We start from the raw sequence: 18,337 nt of genomic DNA on the forward strand, positions 1-18,337 counted from the left end.
CTACTCTGTTCTCCTAGTTGAAGAATTGTGTATTTGTGTATGGTTTGTGTACCTTCAGGGGGAGAATACCCGTACGTTATAKTTAACTGGACGTCATTGGCTGTTAAATATTWATTTTTMWATGCCTGGCCACTACCAGCCTATGCCGTTGATTCATCTACAGATGTTTATGATGTCGTAAATACATACAAGGCCTAAGCCCGAACCGATCCTATGGGCAGCAACCCACCAGGTTTATTACACCTGTAATAAAATACCAGATTGGTCTGCAGTCACACTGACAGGATGTGTTTGCCTGACCTCTGACCTCTATTATTAGGACAGCTTTGATTGGATTTAGAGAGGTCGTTGGCCCTGTTTGCATACTGTTAGAATAATTAACGTGATCTGATAGATGACCAATCCAGGCATGTCCATGTCAGACTAGTGAATACTTCAGAGGAAGAAGGAAGGATGCAAGTATTCATTCAGGGCCTTTATATATGGTGGCATGCTGTTTCTTTGAGTGATCTACTGCCATCTATTGGTCAGTTCCTTCAATGGCAGCCAAGTGCCAGTGCCTTATTCACTACATTGTGTAGTACAACTTCCTGTGGCGAAATATGTTGTAATTTGACAAAACGAAGTGTCATTGCTCAGAGCTAGATATACAACACTAGATTTACCTGTGCAAAATCTATTTGTGAGAAATACAACGAGTTGCTCATATCACTTGCATTTCTATGAAAACAACACGAAACGTAGCTGGACATTTTCACTTTTTTATTACAAAGGTTGTGGATGTCTAGAGAAAGAAACTGTTTGTCCCATAACATACACACAGCTAGTAGTAAGCACTGTGAAAATAACTGTGTTGTAATGTTAGAAAAGGTTTCCTACAAAGCAGCGGACAGATAACTACAGAAACTAGCAGTGCAATTATTATTTTATGATAAGAAGCAGCATTAAAATTAAACATTTCAAGGTTTTGAAGTAATAATTAAAAACATATGAATACAATATACAAAAATAATGACTGGTTAAAAAAAAGAAAGATTTCTGTACATGAACAACACATCTACAGCAGTGGAGGCCGCTGACGGGGGACGGCTCATAATAACGGCCTGAACGGAGCAAATGGAATGGCATCAAACACATGTAAGCCATGTGTGCTGTATTTGATACCGCTCCAGTCATTACCATGAGCCCGTCCTCCCCAAMTAAGGTGCCACCAACCTCCTGTGTTCTACAGTTCAAGTAGATGATCAGCACCCTTTGGTGTAATGTAACTTTTCCTCAATTACTCCCCCCAAAATATTCCAGGCCAAACTCTAATGCACGGTCATTTAATGCATTAAATACAAGTACTTTGATATTTTCTCTAGTCTCCAGTGTATACCACTGGATAACTAAGTAATTCAAGTATCTTGTAACATCATCAAATCATTTCACATTTAGTTTCACCTTGCATGCGGTGGCGTAAGCACATACACATTGACAGAGAGCGATGCTGGTATTTGGGGTCATTCTTAAAGCCCAACAATTGGAAACCTGTAAACCACATTAGTTGTAAAAAATACATAACCCTTTGGATGGCCAAGATGCCAGTCTCTGTACCAAAAACCTTGGCAACCATTTTGTAGGCCTTACGCTCACCAATTGTTGCTGTGACTGCTTAGGAAAACTCCACCCAAAACATTTTTGGACTATATCAAACAATGGACTAATGAAACACATAGCAAAATAATATAGTTTTTGAGTTAAGTTAAGACCTATTTGCACAGTGAAAAGCAGTGGTTTTTAAACCTCTCTTGGAGCCAGGTCAGTAACACGCTAGAAGTGCAACCGAGAAGCGTATCGATTTCTCTTCCACATCATGACTTATTACCAACACCAGTTTCTGAAATGTGTCTTCATGGAAACCTTTCCGCTCCACAGATATCATTCACCTATGATCAACGTTTTCCCTTTTCCTACGGATACCGTTTTTACCCAATCCCTACGGAGCCAGCGAAACTCTCAAAAATCAGACGTATATTCTTAAATACTTAGTGCTAAAAGTAGAGTAACATCATCAGAATTGCTACTCAACAGTCCCAATAGTCAACAGAATATTTAGTTAATATATAAATAACGTTGAGATTATAAATAAGTAATGGGTGGAGCGATTACCAAGGTAGCTCAATCTTTTTATGGAAGATACACTAGAAAAATAAATATGAGGTACCTAACTCCCACCACAGGAGGGCACTAAAACAAAAAGAACAACACTGCTTCCCGGAGTCCTCTGATAGTATTCGGTGTCCCACAGTCCAATCATGAGGAACTCGAGGGTGAAGTTTCCCCTAGATCAGCTTCCCTTCCCCCAATCCTAACCTTAACCATTAGTGGGGAAATGCAAACTGGCCCAAAATCAGAGTCTAGGGGCAACTTCGCCTACATGATGAGGCACTTAAAGGAGGAATCGTATAGACTAGCATTCATTCACTAGTAATAAGGCGAAGCACCAAGTTATGAAACCAACAGGTCATACAGAAGAAACCCTGAGAGTCAGTGGGGAGTAAAGCCAGAGCCAGCGCAGTCAGAGCACGTTAGCCGGAGAAACATTTGTCCATTCCTCTCGGGACACTAGGCAGCCTTTCAGTTATAAACTAACAGCCACGCCCACTCTAAAAGGTCCCCAGACTTCTAATTGGTCAGTGTTGGCCGATGTCCAGCCTCCTCTGGGGCGAGCCTCGTCGCGGGCCACGGGGGTTGTGGTGGCCGTTCCCAGGTCCCGGCGTCTGAAGAAAAGGCCTTGAGCCACCGCCAGCTGCCGCCTCCTTGGGAGTCTGTGGTGTCTGTGGGAGACAAGAGAGTGAGGCCCTGAAACCACACAGTTTAAGGAACACTGCATCTGCCGAGCATCTCACTCCAGATGAATAATCACTCTGCAGTAGAGTATCACTGTGACAGTATTCCATCTACCCCTCACCCCTCTTCCAAATACCAGCCTTATAAAATACCACTCAATTCAAATTCTAAGAAACACAATGTTTTCCAGTGAAGGATAACATTTCAGCTTGAACATAGCTATGCATTTTCTAAGCAGCAAGAGAACAAAATTTGGAAACGGACCACTGTTATACAGTCTTCATTCCATCAATGTTAGGAGAGGGAGTGCATGCAGGAATGGGAGACCGTGTACATGGCTGATCATTTGTTACGGATGTACACGTTGGCGTCGTCAATCATTAATAATGTCCCTTCATTTGGCGCTGAAAGCTAACTGACGAGAGTCTGTGTGCCAAAATGTACCCTATTTCCCTACATAATGCAACTACTTTAGACAAACGTCCTATGGGCTTGGTCAAAAGTAGTGAGTTATAGCTATAGGAATAGAGTCCAATTTGGGATGCAACCGGAGTCTGAGAAGTCTCTCGAGGCACAGAGTACTCATCAGAGCTATAATTGGGAGTTTGTCTTTTAATGACCAAAGAATCATGAACTCTGCTGAGGTGAAAAAAAGCTATATTTTCCTTTCCGGGATAATCTTTTTAAAGCAGACGAAAGCTGAACTGCTGTGGAGTAGTTAAACACGATACACGCAGTTGACTGGTGGCATTTCCAGTGTTTGTCTGCTACACAAAAGGTCATACACATGTGTACTGGATTTAACTGCTTTCCAAATATAATCTGATCCATGTGAAGTGTTAAGGCACTGTCTTGTCTGTCTGTTTATCTATCTTCCTGCCTGCCTGCCTGTCTATTCTATCTATCTATTCTTCACTGCCTGCCTGTATCTATCTATCTTCCTGTCTGTCTTCTACTTCCTCTGTCTGTCTATCTTCCTTCCTGTCTGTCTGTCTCTTCTGCTCTATCTTCCTTCCTGTCTCTGTCTTCCTCCTGTCTGTCTGTCTTTCCTTCCTGTTCTGTCTGTCTTCCTGCCTGCTGTCTTCCTGCCGCCTGTCTTCCTGCCTGCCTGTCTTCCTGCCTGCCTGTGCTCCTGCCTGCCTGTTTTCCTGCCTGCCTGTCTTCCTGCCTGCCTGTCTCCTGCCTGCCTGTCTGTCCTCCTTGCCTGCTTCCTGCTTGTCTCACCTGTGTCTCTGTCTGGATGAAGTCAGAGGCGCCTGGACTCCAAGGGAGAATGTGGAGGTAGGGTGCCGACACCCGAACAGCCTGTGCTGCTCTGGACTGGAGAGGGCCGGCGCCACTGCCACCCCATTGTACTCCGGGCTCGGCCACTGCGTAGGGGCCGGCGGATCCCACCACGAAGCAGGCGGGGGACAATCATGGCAGACATGTTGAAATTGAGATTGGCATCGCCCCTGTTGGTCATGAGTGGGTAGGGGAGAGGGTGGAGGAGGACACGAGGACATAGGCAGGGTGCCAGCAGGTAGAGTCAGGCCGCCTGTCGTCTGACCAGCAGAGAGGAGGAAGTTGAGACTGTTGAGACCTGGAGGGGAAAGGGTGTAGTGAGGGCGAGTCATCTGTGAAAAATGGCACCCTATTCCCTATTTAGTGCACTACTTTTAGACCAGCGCCCAACGGAACCCTGAGGGGAGTAGACATCGCTTCAACACACAACAGGAGACGAGGTGCCGCCAACAATCACAACAACATCTAGAAAAATAGGTGGATCATCACTCACACATGCTTTATCTTGAAAAGACATGGGACTGAGGTCACTACGTTAAGGACACTGCTCCAAGAAGACCTTACAACAAGTCTATCAGCACGTCCTGTACAGTCCAATATCCATCCTGGCAGAGTCTCAAGATCAGGTTTCAGACACGCATACTAAAAAAATGATGCTAGTGTGGATAAGAGACTTAACTGAGCAACACTGCAACACTGACTGACTGCACGAGTTGTTTTTAACATAGCATACCTGCAGAGTTAGGCACATAGAGGTAGTGTGAAGGCTGGACCAGGTTGTTGTGGGGCTCGTCTGCCCACCTCCCCGTCGCTGAGACTCTCAATGGGGCCTCTTCCCTGACGACCCCCCTGGATGCCCCAGAGCTGGTCCTTGGGCTGGTGGTCATCTGACAGGCTGTTTCCCTCCACACTCCTCCTCTAGGAAAAGAAAAAACAAGAGACATGAGAGAGGAGGTGAAGTTGCTCCTAGACGCTGATCTTGGTCAGTGTTGTATTTCCCCCACTAATAACTAAGGTAGGATTGAGGGAGGGGAAGCTGATCCTAGAAATGTACCTACACTCTTAGAAAAAAGGGTCCCAAAGGGTTCTTCAGCTGTCCCCATAGGAGAACCCTTTTGGTTCAGGTAGAACCCGCTGTACGGTATAGCCCGAAGAACCCTATAAGGTTCTAGATGGCACCTTTGCATTCTAAGAGTGTAGGGGGACTTCTCCCTCGGAGCCTGATGCGTGTGAAAAGGAAGATCAAATCAAACTTTATTGTCACATGCCCCCGAATATAACAAGTGTAGACCTTACCGTGAAAACCTGACTTACAAGCCCTTAACCAACAGTGCAGTTCAAGAAGAGTTAAGAAAATATTTACCAAATTAACTAAAGTAAAAAATAACAAAAAGAACAAAATAACAATAACGGCTATATATACCTGTACCGAGTCAATGTCCAGGGGTACAGTGGTAGAGGTCATTTGTACATGTAGGTAGGGTGAAAGACTATGCATAGATAAACAGCGAGTAGCAGCAGCGTACAAAAGGGAGGAGGGGTCAATGTAAATAGTCCGGGGCCATTTGATTAATTTTCAGCAGGCTTATGGCTTGTGGTAGAAGCTTAAAAGAGCCTTTTGTGTCCAAGACTTGGCGCTCCGGTACCGCTTGCCGTGCGGTAGCAGAGAAAACAGTCTATAACTTGGGTGACTGGAGTCTGACAATTCTTTGGGCTTTTCTCTGCACCGCCTAGTATATAGGTCCTGGATGGCAGGAAGCTTGGCCCCCGTATGTACTGGGCCGTACACACTACCCTCTGTAGGGCCTTACGGTTAGATCCGAGCAGTTGCCATACAGGCGGTGATGCAACCGGTCAGGATGCTCTCGATGGTGCAGCTGTAGAACTTTTTGAGGATTCTGGGACCCATGCCAAACCTACTTCAGTCTCCTGAAGGGGAAAAGGTGTTGTCGTGCCCTCTTCACGACTGTCTTGGTGTTCGACCGTGATAGTTTGTGGTGATATGGACACCAAGGCACTTGAAACTCTCGACCCGCTCCACTACAGTTAATGGGGCCTGTTCGGCCTGCCTTTTCCTGTAGTCCACGATCAGCTCCTGTTCTTCAGTTTTTAATGTGACCCTCCCACAGCCCAATGCTGCAGCGCTCCCTGGTGCATCCCATAATTAATTTACGATGAGCTTTGATCACATTTCCCTCTCAAATAATGAGCCATGAAATTGCATGCTCATCTACAAAAATGATAGTCTCTGTTTTGCTAATTTTTCAAGCAAACGTAAATGTGAACTGCTATTGCTACTCTGCAGAGGATTTTGTGTCTGCTTCAGGTGAATGTTACTAGACTACTGGTAGGTAAGAATACTGTGTGGATTTGCACACACACCATGACTTCTCTGCTCCTCAATTTGAATGGAATGAGAGGCTGAGATTAATAGTCTGGGGTTTGGTACAATTACAAATATCACATGCCCACCAAATGATAATGACATTGTGTTTAATTACAACTTGGAATACTTTTATCCCAGTCAGTGAGCATGCAGTGATTCATATTTTAATGTCTTCGCTTTCGGGAATCATTAACAAGATTTCCTGCATTTTCTGAATTAAATCACAGAATGTATGATGATGAAATATACTGAAATAATTGTCCTCTACTACTTCAATGTCTTCATATATCATGCTGTCCTCTACTACTTCAATTCTTCATAATGTCCTCTTACTACGTCAATGTCTTCATAATGTCCTCTACTACGTCAATGTCTTCATATCATCATGCTGTCCTCTACTACTTCAATGTCTTCATAATGTCCTCTACTACTTCAATGTCTTCATATCATCATCAGAAGCTCTCGCTTCTCTAATCAATCAGTATAATGTTGCTAAGAAACTTGAGGAAACCTCTTTTCATTATGAAGAGATCGCTGAACATAAACAGACACATTATGTCATTCTCACCTCACATGTAATAAACCTCACAAAGTCATGGTCTGCCTCTCAAATGGCACCCTATTCCCTACATAGTGCACTACCCTATAGACCCTGGTTCAAAGTAGTGCCTACTATATAGCAAATAGGTGCCAAATAGGAAGCAACACAGACTTCCAGTACACATGTTGAATTAAACCAACAGAGGACAAAGTTATTACTGTGATTTTAGAGTGGGTCTAACTGGAGTGTCCAGACAGACAGTTGTGTGTGTGTGTGACTTCTCAGCAGTCCTATCAGTGTGTGAGTCCTCCTTAAATAACGAAAGGGCATCATTGGGAAGCTCATTATTGACAATGCATAAAGGGTGTACTGGTCACCTTGGAAACCAACCAGTGTGTTATTAAGACTGAGGGTTCTATTCAATCAGATCTGCTTTATGTGACATTGGCATAGAGATTGTTTTGGCGTGTAAGAGGTGAACTGCGTTAGAGCTGTCAAATCCACAAGCAGCTCAGCTCATTATACCTAAAGCGGACATTGCCATTGGCTGCACAGAGTCGCATATTATAGAATCCCATGCAGCCTCGTTTACAAGATTGAACATTGATAGAACTCATTATTTCTATGTAGCCTACACTTTCTCCTTCTGAAATTCCACATGAGTGGGACCGTGTGGCTTTGACAATGATCAAGACCGATTTGACAGCGCCAATGCAGTTCCACCTCCGACACATCAGCTATGAAGTGTCAGCTATCACCGGTTAACGCTTGATCTGATTGAATCTAGGCCCCAGACGTTACAGTATGAAGCGTCGCTCTCCCTGACCTGTCTGTCGGATGGTCAAAATCCACCAACCAACGCTTCTAATTTAAAAGGGGAAGTTTAGTTTCACAACTTTCAGGGTGAGGAACCCTCTATCGTTAAGTAGTAAAACACTGAACTTCCCCTTTAAATATGGATCATACATTACTGTGGTCTAGCAGGAGGAGGATGATCTACAGTGATCTAAGGTCAGAGTTGATCCTAGGTACAGTGTGGAAATATGGACAACGACTACCTGAAGCGTSTCAGGCTTATGGTCAATCAGAGATCCACAGTACATCTGTGGATTTCACTTTTCTCCACAAACTCACCCTATCAGATAGCTCCGTCTCAGGCGACTCCCTCTTCTCCTCCACTCCTTCATCCTTCTTCCTCTTCCCCAGGATGCTCTCTCTGGACCCTGACCCCGGTGACCTTTGAACTTCCGTGGTCAAGCAGTCAAGCCCATCCTGCGCCGCCGGACCTCCGTACAGCATGACCACCGAGGCCTGGGACAGGCTGGGTAGATAGGCCATGTGGTGGGGATGGGGGGGAAATGGGGGTTGTGGGGACAGGGGTCCCACGTATGAACCCTCTGGGTGGACGGGCACGGCCAGGGGGGCTAGGCCCGGGGAGCAGAGCAGGGAGTTGCCGTCACTGTGGGTGGGGCTCTGAAGTCCGCCGCTGGGGTGGGAGACACTGCAAAGACACAGAGGAACCAACTTAGACATATGTTTCTGTCATTCTCTCCAAGCAAATRCTCTGTAGCAGGGCTGTCAAATTCATTTCCTGGAGGGCCGAGTGTCTGCGGGTTTTCACTCCAATGAATGATATTAATTAGTTAGGAACTCTCTAGGTCTTAATCAGACATGGTCCTCTAGGAACTGAGTTTCACACCCCTGCATTATACTGTTGATAAAAAGATGGGACATTAGAATGTAGAAACATATAGTAGTAAAATCCTTAAATGTTATTTTTGCCAGAAAAACAGAACACTGTGGTGACGGTTCATTAGCCAGACCAGATTTCAATTGTAAAAAATACAACAACAAAAAAAACACTCCCTCTCAGCAGTTTGGAACCAGCGACCTTTACTCAACTCCTCCATCCCCACTCCAAAAACACTTAGAGCAGCAACAGCCTTGAGACGGCTGTGGCTTGGCCACCGGCGAAGTAGCCACCACATCCCTAGTAGAAATGGTCAGAAACCGAGAGGACCAGGAGACACTGCAGCCAACTCATGTAAAACATGTCAAACCCAGCCTAAACAAACACCAGGGTAAGAGTAAAAACTCAAAGCGAACCATTACGAAAACCACCTTTTATAAATGAAATGAACTGTGAGACGTGGACCAATAACGCTTTGCATCCGAGCTGGCAGTGGTCATTTGCACGCATCACTTCCTCTAAGGGCCCAGTTTCCTGTTCCTGAGTTGCAACTAAATCACCATATAGTCCGTGTCTCAAATGGCCCCTTATTCACTATATAGTGCACTACTTTTGACCAGGGCACATAGGGCTCCCATAGGGCTCTGGTCAAAAGTAGTGCACCATATAGGGTGCCATTTGGGATACATCCATATATTTATTGACATGGCAGCCCTGTTGTATACCAGTGGACCTGATGTGTCATTACATTCAACACACAAGCTGGTCCTTGGCAACAGGCAGTGTAATAGATCATGAAATGCAACACAGAAGTTGTAGATTGTTTGCAGTAAACTAAGGTTAGTACCACTGGATGGCGTATGAAAAGTGATGGTGTGATTAGGAACAGGAGCCTGGATGTTTGGTGTGTGTGTGAGGGAGCCTCCTTCCGTGTGTGTTCTACTTACCCTGTAACAGTGGTTCCAAACTGCAGCCGGCACACCGCGCTGCTGCTCACACACCTTCTGGAATAGTCCACTGACTGGGGAAGCAGACCTGGACAGAACCGAGGAGACTGAGTTAATCCCATTTACAGGTATTACTTTATTGAATGGTCCCAAATAGATGGTTGGTAGATGTTCAACTAACTAGCTGCTTGCCCTAACCTTGTCCTAAGTCTACCCCTACCTTGAACCCTGGCATATCAACAGATTCGTAGTTGGTTGACAGTTGACAGCTATGTGCTCTAACCCACTGAGTCATGGAAACCAGTTGTGATGTGAGCTGTCTGTCCTGACTCCTTACCCGTGACCTCTCTGCGTGGCTGCTGGGCGCCGAGTTGACACGGCTTGCTGGCCACGGAGGTGGGCACCACACTGAAGGAGGCATGGCGTGCCAGCTTCTGTTTCCTCCACCCGGAAGAGCGATGGCCGCCACAGCTTCCGAGTCCTCTGTTGAAAAACAGAGTGGTCAGTGATTCTGTGACACTGATCTTGGGTCAGTTTAACATTTTCCACACTAATAGATAGGCTAGGATAGGAGAAGAAGCTGATCCTAGATCTGTGCCTAGTGGAAATTCATCCCAGAGTTAGTCTTGGTCAGTAGACAGGTTTATGATTAGTTTTAGTAGAAGTGAAGACAGTTCCATTATAAATGTATAATGAATCATTTCCATCACTATAACATGTTTAATAGATGGTCTCCTATGAAGTACTGAGCTGATGCCCTTCCGAACCAATATGGGTGATGTTATTTGTTTTACCACCGAGGACCACTGTGTGAAGTGTTTTAATGAATGCTTTTAAGTGCTATCCTCTGGGATCCACATCTGGCTGTATTATTCACTACCCAAATCATTTCAATTCAATCTTACCATGCTGCTGTGGAAGTCTGCCGGGCCGATCCATTTGAACGCAGGCTTCCCCCCCTCTCCTCCCGGACGTGGACCTTCTTGATCAATCCCAGACTCGTCAGGACGTTGGCGATGTCATACAGCCGCCGCACCTTAGCTGAAGACAGATTCTAATCAGATGTATCATTTTTAACCCTAACCCAGTAAAAAGGACATTGGAGGATGTCTGGGGTATCTGAGTGTACAGTGACGTTGCCCCTAGACGCCGATCTTGGGTCAGTTTTGCATCTTCCCCACTAATGTTTAAGGTTAGGATTATTAGAGGAGAAGTTGATCCTAGACCCGTACTAGGGAAACTTCAACCTGCAGCTATTTGGTGGCTGGGCTGTGACCATTAGGCCACAAAGGGGAGAAACTGACTGAAACAGGCAGGGAGTACCTGGACTTGATGTTGTGTTCAGAGGCTCTTTGACTGACGGCAAAACCCTCAAGATCCCTATGAGCTCTGGTCAAAAGTCGTGCACTATGTAGGTAATAGGATGCTTACTTTTGTACTTGCTGTGGCTGGCGGGTCCTGGCTTTCCTCGATGAGGATTTTGGCGGCCACGTCCAGAGTGACCGGCTGGGTCCTGGACACCAGGAAGAGCATGACAAACTTCTGACTCATGATGCGTAGGGACTTGTCTTTCCTGGTGCTGCGGCGCTGCAACAGACAAGCAGACAAAGTTAAAGGGAATACGGGGTCCTATTCACTAAGTGGCAAACAGACAAGCAGACAAAGTAAAGGAATACGGGGTCCTATCACTAAGTGGCAACAACAAGCGACAAGTTAAGGGAATACGGGGTCCTATTCACTAAGTGGAAACAGACAAGCAGGACAAGTAAAGGGAAACGGGTCTATTCACTAATGGCAACAACAAGCAGACAAAGTTAAAGGAATACGGGGTCCTATTCACTAAGTGGCAAACAGACAGCAGGACAACGTTAAAGGGAATACGGGGTCTATTCACTAGTGCAAACAACAAGCAGGACAAGTTAAGGGAATACGGGGTCCTATTCACTAAGTGGCAAACAGACAAGCAGGACAAAGTTAAAGGAATACGGTCCTATTCACTAAGTGCACAACAAGCAGGACAAGTTAAAGGAATACGGGTCCTTTCACTAAGTGCAAAGACAAGCAGGACAAGTTAAGGAATACGGGGTCCTATTCACTAAGGCAAACAGAAGAAAATGGACAGAAACGAGGAACTGCCTGAACTTGTTTCCGCTTTTCCGTTGCAAAACGTTTTGCGACGGTGTGCACTAATGAATAGGACGTGCAGGCTTGTATGCTTAGTCACACCCTCTCCTATAATAATATACTTTATGGTCCATGTTACAGAGAACGATGGAAATTTGATTCAAGACCTGAGTAACCTGTCAAACAGGTGGCTTGTCAAACAGGACCATAATACGAACGACAACGTTCCTTATTCAGTGAGAGAAAGTGACTCTGCCCTCCTCTCAAAGGGACACATTATGACGGGAAGTGGCAGGCCTAGTGTCCTGCAGGAGGGGACGCCAGATCCATGGCAACCACTGCCTCTCTAGGGAACAATAGCTTTGGATTCTGTTAGCCAGCTACATGCAGCTAACTAGTTAGCTAATTAGCCACGTTGAACACACAGCCAGCGTCGTCCAGGTTAGGGTTTGGCCGGGGTAGCCGCCATTGTAAATAATAATTTGTTCTTAACTAACTTGCCTAGTTAAGGTTAAGTTAAGGATTGCCTATTTAAGGTTAATTTAGGTTAAGTTAAGGATTGGGGGGAGCTTCTCTTGATAGGTAATGGATCACTTCTACCCTGTGTCGTTATATTCCAACAGTCTGGTTAATTAACTTCAGCGGGTGTTTGGAGATACTGATTAATATGTGCCACATCAAAAGCTCCGCCGCCAAGCTTCGCTCCTGTCGCCTTCCTCTGCTGTCATCTCCCAGTTGTATTAGTGATCCATCACATTGACGAGGACGCTTGTCATCACACACATTAACACAAAGAATCCCATCAGCCTTGATTAACCCGGGAGGCCGCTGCCCCCTACCCTCGTCTCCATGACGATGAGGAATGCTTTCACTGACTGGGCTTAAAGGCAAATTTATATATTTTTTTTATTAAACTTTATTTAACCATTAGTGCGGAAAATGCAACACTGACCCAAGATCAGCGTCTAGGGGCGACTCCACCCTACTCCTCTCAGGAGACGGTTGACCAGAATACATTGTGGTCTAGAAAGTATCTTGTTACAGTTTACCTAACATTCAGGAATCAGATTTCCTGTATTTAGACAAAAAATCTGACAAAAATATTTTGTCAAACACACACCCTGCCATCCAAACAAAACCAAACTTGAGTTGCAGAGGGAGCATGAAGGCACTCCAAATCTCCCATTGACATACATGCATAATTGACACCAACTTCTAGCTTCAGTCACACATCCCAAATTATAATAATTCAACCCTGTGTCCATCAGCCGCCCCTGATGTAGCGATCGAGATTGTCCCTTTAGGACAATGTAAAACTAACCCAGGTCAGCGTCTGGGCATTTCCCCTACTCTGCTCTCACACAGCTGGAGTCTCCTTCCCCTCCCTCTGGGGTGTGTGTGGTGGCTCCCTCTCTGTGACCGCCCTCCCCGGCCTGCTCCATGTGCAGGTGGTAGCGCTGCTGCCTGCCCATCCCCTGCAGCTCGGCCAGGGTGGACCCCAGGCGCCGCCGCCCGTACCACACGTACTGGTTCTTAGCCACGCGCCCTACGATCATCAGAGACTCCAGGACGTTTATGATGTCGTAGATCCGCCGCCGCTCCACCCCTAAAGACAGACAGACACCAGGGASAGGTCAGACTGGGGTCAGCAACATGATTTCAGTGTTCTGTTATGTGAGCTGGTTATATAACAAAGCTCTAACTAAGGTACCTCAACAGGATTTAATGACGCAGTAGATCATTTCTGGCTGCATCTTTTAACTTTCCTCATAGTCTCAGACATGGATTGGTTTATACTACAACCTGGTGCTTTTCTGGAAGGTACAGTGGGATACGAGGGCTCTGCGTGAAGGTATCCATAGCAACCGTTTCCAAAATCCAATAGTGTATGATATTTCACATAGCTAATGTAATATCCGTTTTATGAGCGATTTCCATTATGGTCTTCCATTATGGTTACCAATTATGGCAGCCTCCCTAAGCCGGGTCGTGTTCATTAGTCATAAAACGGAAGACAACGGGTCATTTGTAGCTGAGTTGGGAGAGCATGATTCATATAACACAAGGGACAAGGGACAAGGGATCGATTCTCGGTACTGCCCATATGTATAATGTCTGCCCGCCTGACTAAGTTGCTTCGGATAAAAGCGTCTGCTAAATGGCATTTATTATTTAACGGACTGAAACAGGGARGGACTGTTGAAACGTTTGCAAAACATTTTACATCGCTTGCCCTGATGAACATGACCCAGGTGTAGCTGTAATCTCCCTCTCTGGATTCATTGGCTCTTACCCAGGCTGGTAGACACCTCATCCAATGAGATACTGATGGTGTCAGAAGTTGGATAGTCCGGATACAGGGCCAGGAACTTCTGGCACAGCAGGCCCAGGCTCTTCTGCTTCCTGCTGGGCTTTTCTTTCCCCCTCTCTTCCTCCTCGTCCACCACATCAAACTGATCAGAGAGACAAAGCATTGTCAAGAAAGTAATCGATTTCAGCATCTATAAATCCATTAGTTGGACGATGATAATACAATCCAACAGTATGATGATAATGTCAGTGTATATTCAAGATAACAGCCCTGTGGGCCCTGGTTAAGTGGTGCACTATAAAGGGAACAGCGTGCCATTTGGGGTGCAGTCGGTGAGAGGTCAAAGGGTACCTGGCACGGGCCATCCACCTCGACATCCTCCACTGCTCTCTCATTCTCAATGGGCCTAAAACGAACCTTCTTCATCTCTCTGTCGCGGATGTCAGGGCTGGCAGCACTGATGAGCATCCTGAGGTTGGCAGTGGGGGTCCAGGGGTCCACGTGGGGAGGTGCCCCCCACTCAGAGGCTTAACAGGGTGCTAGGGAGGTGTTCCGGGGTGGGAGGCTTACTGCCGTAGCAGCATGGTGGCCGTGGTGTCCATCTTGTGAGGGGTGGTTCTTCTTCGCTCTACACATCTGTTCCCTGTGAAGGAGCACAATGTTATGAACTTTGATTAAGTGGGGTGGAGTGATATGAAATGTGGTGCATTTGTAGGCAGATCTACTTAATATAAATAACGTAAGCATAACTATCTATGGTTTTTTACTTTTAATTACCATATATATATATATATATATATATATATATATATTTCCCCCTCGCTCAACTTTTTTCATTCAACTTTTTCCACCCGGACACTTTATCTGGACATGGTTCCACAGGACCTCCACAGCCGAAGCTAAGTAGTAACATTAACATTATGCCTTCTAATTGCAGTTGCTGTACTAATATATACAGGAGAACGATCGCCTTGGTGATCGTGATGGTGAGGATAGCCGTGCTGCAAGCAAAACTTCAGACGCAATCGTTAGCAAGGTCATTTAAGTGTAGGAAAGGATGAAACAGCGTCTGTGCCACCAGTAAGTACAGATAGTATATAAATCCCTCGCCACAGTCCCCGCAGCCGGACACTTTTCTCATGGCTTCTGGAAGGAAATGCTGTAGGAATGCTCAACCGGTTCTCCCCATTAGCAACGAGTCGGAGTCCGAGTCTTCTCTGGTCTCTCCTCAACCCGTTACGAGTCTGAGACGCCGAAGCCTCCCACCATTAGCTCTGACAAATTGAAAACCCTAGTCATTGCCAACTCCATTTTCTGTAGTATTAGACTTCAGCGATCATACACTGTTTACCAGGGGGCAGGGCTACCGCCATTAAGGCTAATCTGAAGATGGTGCTGGCTAAGGCTAAAACTGGCGAGTGTAGAGAGTATAGGATATTGTAATCCACGCTGGCACCAACGATGTTAGGATGAAACAGTCAGAGGTCACCAAGCGCAACATAGCTTCAGCGTGTAATCAACTAGAAAGATGTCGGCATCGAGTAATTGTCTCTGGCCCCTCCCAGTTAGGGGGAGTGATGAGCTCTACAGCAGAGTCTCACAACTCAATCGCTGGTTGAAAAGTGTTTTCTGGCCTCCCGGGTGGCGCAGTGGTCTAAGGCACTTCATCGCAGTACTAGCTGAGCCACCAGAGATTCTAGGTTCGAGCCCAGGCTCTGTCGCAGCCGACCGGGAGGCCCATGGGGCAGCGCACAATTGGCCCCAGCGTTGTCCGGGTTAGGGAGGGTTTGGCCGGCAGGGATATCCTTGTCTCACACGCACTAGTGACTCCTGTGGCAGGCTGGGCGCAGTGCACACTGACCTGGTCGCTAGGTGTTCGGTGTTTCCTCCGCACATTGGTGCGGCTGGCTTCCGGGTTGGATGTGCATTGTGTCAAGAAGCAGTGCGGCTTGGTTGGGTTGTGTTTCAGAGGACGCATGGCACTCGACCTTCGCCTCTCCTGTGTCTGTACGGGAATTGCAGCGATGAGACAAGACTAACTACTACCAATTGGATACCACGAAATTTGGGAGAACAAAGGGTATTTAAAAAAATATATAATATTCATAGAAAACTGTTTTCTGTCCCTCCCAAAGGATAGAAGTGTAGATAATTTGCCCTCTTTCACCAACAAACCAACAAACAGGACCACGCCTGGCTTGCTAGGAGTGACGGACTCCATCCTAGCTGGAGGGGTGCTCTCATCTCATCTATTAACATAGACAGGGCTCTAACTCTAACTAGCTCCACATAAAGATAGGGTGCAGGCCTGCCAGCAGGCTGTTAGCCAGTCTGCACTAGCACAGTCAGTGTAGTCAGCTCAGCTATCCCCATTGAGACGTGTCTGTGCCTTGATCTAGGTTGGGCAAAACTAAACATGGCGGTGTTCGCATTAGCAACCTCACTGGAATAAAGACCTCCTCCATTCCTGTCATTATTGAAAGAGATTGTGATATCTCAAAATAGGGCTACTTAATGTTAGATCCCTCACTTCCAAGGCAGTTATAGTCACTGATCATAATCTTGATGTGATTGGCCTGACTGAAACATGGCTTAAGCCTGATGAATTTACTGTGTAAATGAGGCCTACATTGTTCATTCAGTATTGTTGTAATTGTCATTATTACATATATATATATAAATATATATATATATCGGCCGATTAATCGGAATCGTCTTTTTTTGGTCCTCCAATAATCGGTATCGGAGTTGAAAAATCATAATCGGTCGACCTCTAATGTGGATGGTTTGTCTTCTGACAAATCAACTGTAAATTTCGGTGTTCCTAAGGTTCACTATATATTTTTACTTCTTGGTGATGTCATTCGGAAACATAATGTTAACTTTCACTGCTATGCGGACAATACACAGCTGTACATTTCGATTAAACATTTTGAAGCACCAAAATTGCCCTCCATGAAGCCTGTGTTTCAGACATAAGGAAGTGGATGGTGGCAAATGTTTTACTTTTAAAAACTTGGACAAAACAGAGATGCTAGTTCTAGGTCCCAATTAACAAATAGATCTTCTGTTGGATCTGACAATTATCTTGATGGTTGTACAGTCATCTCAAATAAAACTGTGAAGGACCTCGGTGTTACTCTGGACCCTGATCTCTCTTTTGACGAACATATCAAGAATATTTCAAGGACAGCTTTCTTCATCTAAAAAAAAATCTGAAACTTTCTGTCCAAAAATGATGTAGAAAAGCATGGATACAATTGTCACTTCTAGATTAAGACTACTGCAAGCTCTACTTTCCGGCTACCCGGATAAAGCACTACATAAACTTCAGTTAGTGCTAAACACGGCTGCTAGAATCTTGATTAGAAACAATTTTTTAAATCATATTACACCACCTCTCTACACTGGCTTCCTGTTAAGGCTAGGGCTGATTTCAAGGTTTTACTGCTAACCTACAAGGCATTACATGGGCTTGCTCCTATCTATCTTTCCGATGTGGTCCTGCCGTACATACCTACACGTACACTGCGGTCACAAGAAGCAGGCCTCCTTACTGTAAACAGAATTTCTAAGCAAACAGCTGGAGGCCAGGTTTTCTCCTATAGAGCAACATTTTTATGGAATGGTCTGCCTATCCATGTGAGAGACGCAGACTCAGTCTCGACCTATAAGTCTTTATTGAAGACTCATAGGTTCAGTAGGTCCTATGATTGAGTGTAGTCTGGCCCAGGGGTTGAAGGTGAACGGAAAGGCGTGTGAACTGCCCTTGGTGTCTCTGCCTGGCCGGTTCCTCTCTCTCCACTGGGATTCTCTGCCTTTAACCCTATTACGGGGGCTGAGTCACTGGCTTACTGGTGCTCTTCCATGCCATCCCTAGGAAGGGTGCGTCACTTGAGTCACTGACGTGATCTTCCTGTCCGGGTTGGCGCCCCCTCGGGTCATGCCGTGGGGGAGATCTTCGTGGGCTATACTCGGCTTGTCTCAGGGTAGTAGGTTGAAGATATCCCTCTAGTGGTGTGGGGCTGTGCTTTGGCAAAGTGGGTCCCGACCCCTCCTGTCTCAGCCTCCAGTATTTCTGCTGCAATAGTTTGTGTCGTTTTGTCCTGAGCCCTAGGACCATGCCTCAGGACTACCTGGCCTGATGACTCCTTGCTGTCCCTAGTCCACCTGGTCATGCTGCTGCTCCACTTTCAACTGTTATGCCTGCGGCTATGGAACC

The 18,337-nt window shown here is 45.9% G+C and overlaps 1 protein-coding gene across 1 annotated transcript; it reads right to left on the minus strand.

Moving 5' to 3' along the window:
* Nucleotides 1-745: 745 nt before the first annotated feature.
* On the minus strand, nt 746-15,488 carry e2f7 (E2F transcription factor 7). Its single transcript, XM_070433908.1, is given in 17 exon segments — nt 746-2,819; nt 4,057-4,414; nt 4,850-4,940; nt 4,942-5,034; nt 8,178-8,544; nt 9,681-9,768; nt 10,018-10,204; nt 10,586-10,635; nt 10,638-10,721; nt 11,112-11,135; nt 11,138-11,259; nt 13,155-13,410; nt 14,098-14,257; nt 14,467-14,659; nt 14,661-14,693; nt 14,695-14,758; nt 15,467-15,488. Coding segments are annotated over 17 exon segments (2,388 nt in total). The 3' UTR covers nt 746-2,623.
* Nucleotides 15,489-18,337: the final 2,849 nt, after the last annotated feature.

This window comes from Salvelinus sp. IW2-2015, linkage group LG22 (assembly GCF_002910315.2).
Source record: "Salvelinus sp. IW2-2015 linkage group LG22, ASM291031v2, whole genome shotgun sequence".
Classification (NCBI taxonomy): Eukaryota; Metazoa; Chordata; class Actinopteri; order Salmoniformes; family Salmonidae; genus Salvelinus; species Salvelinus sp. IW2-2015.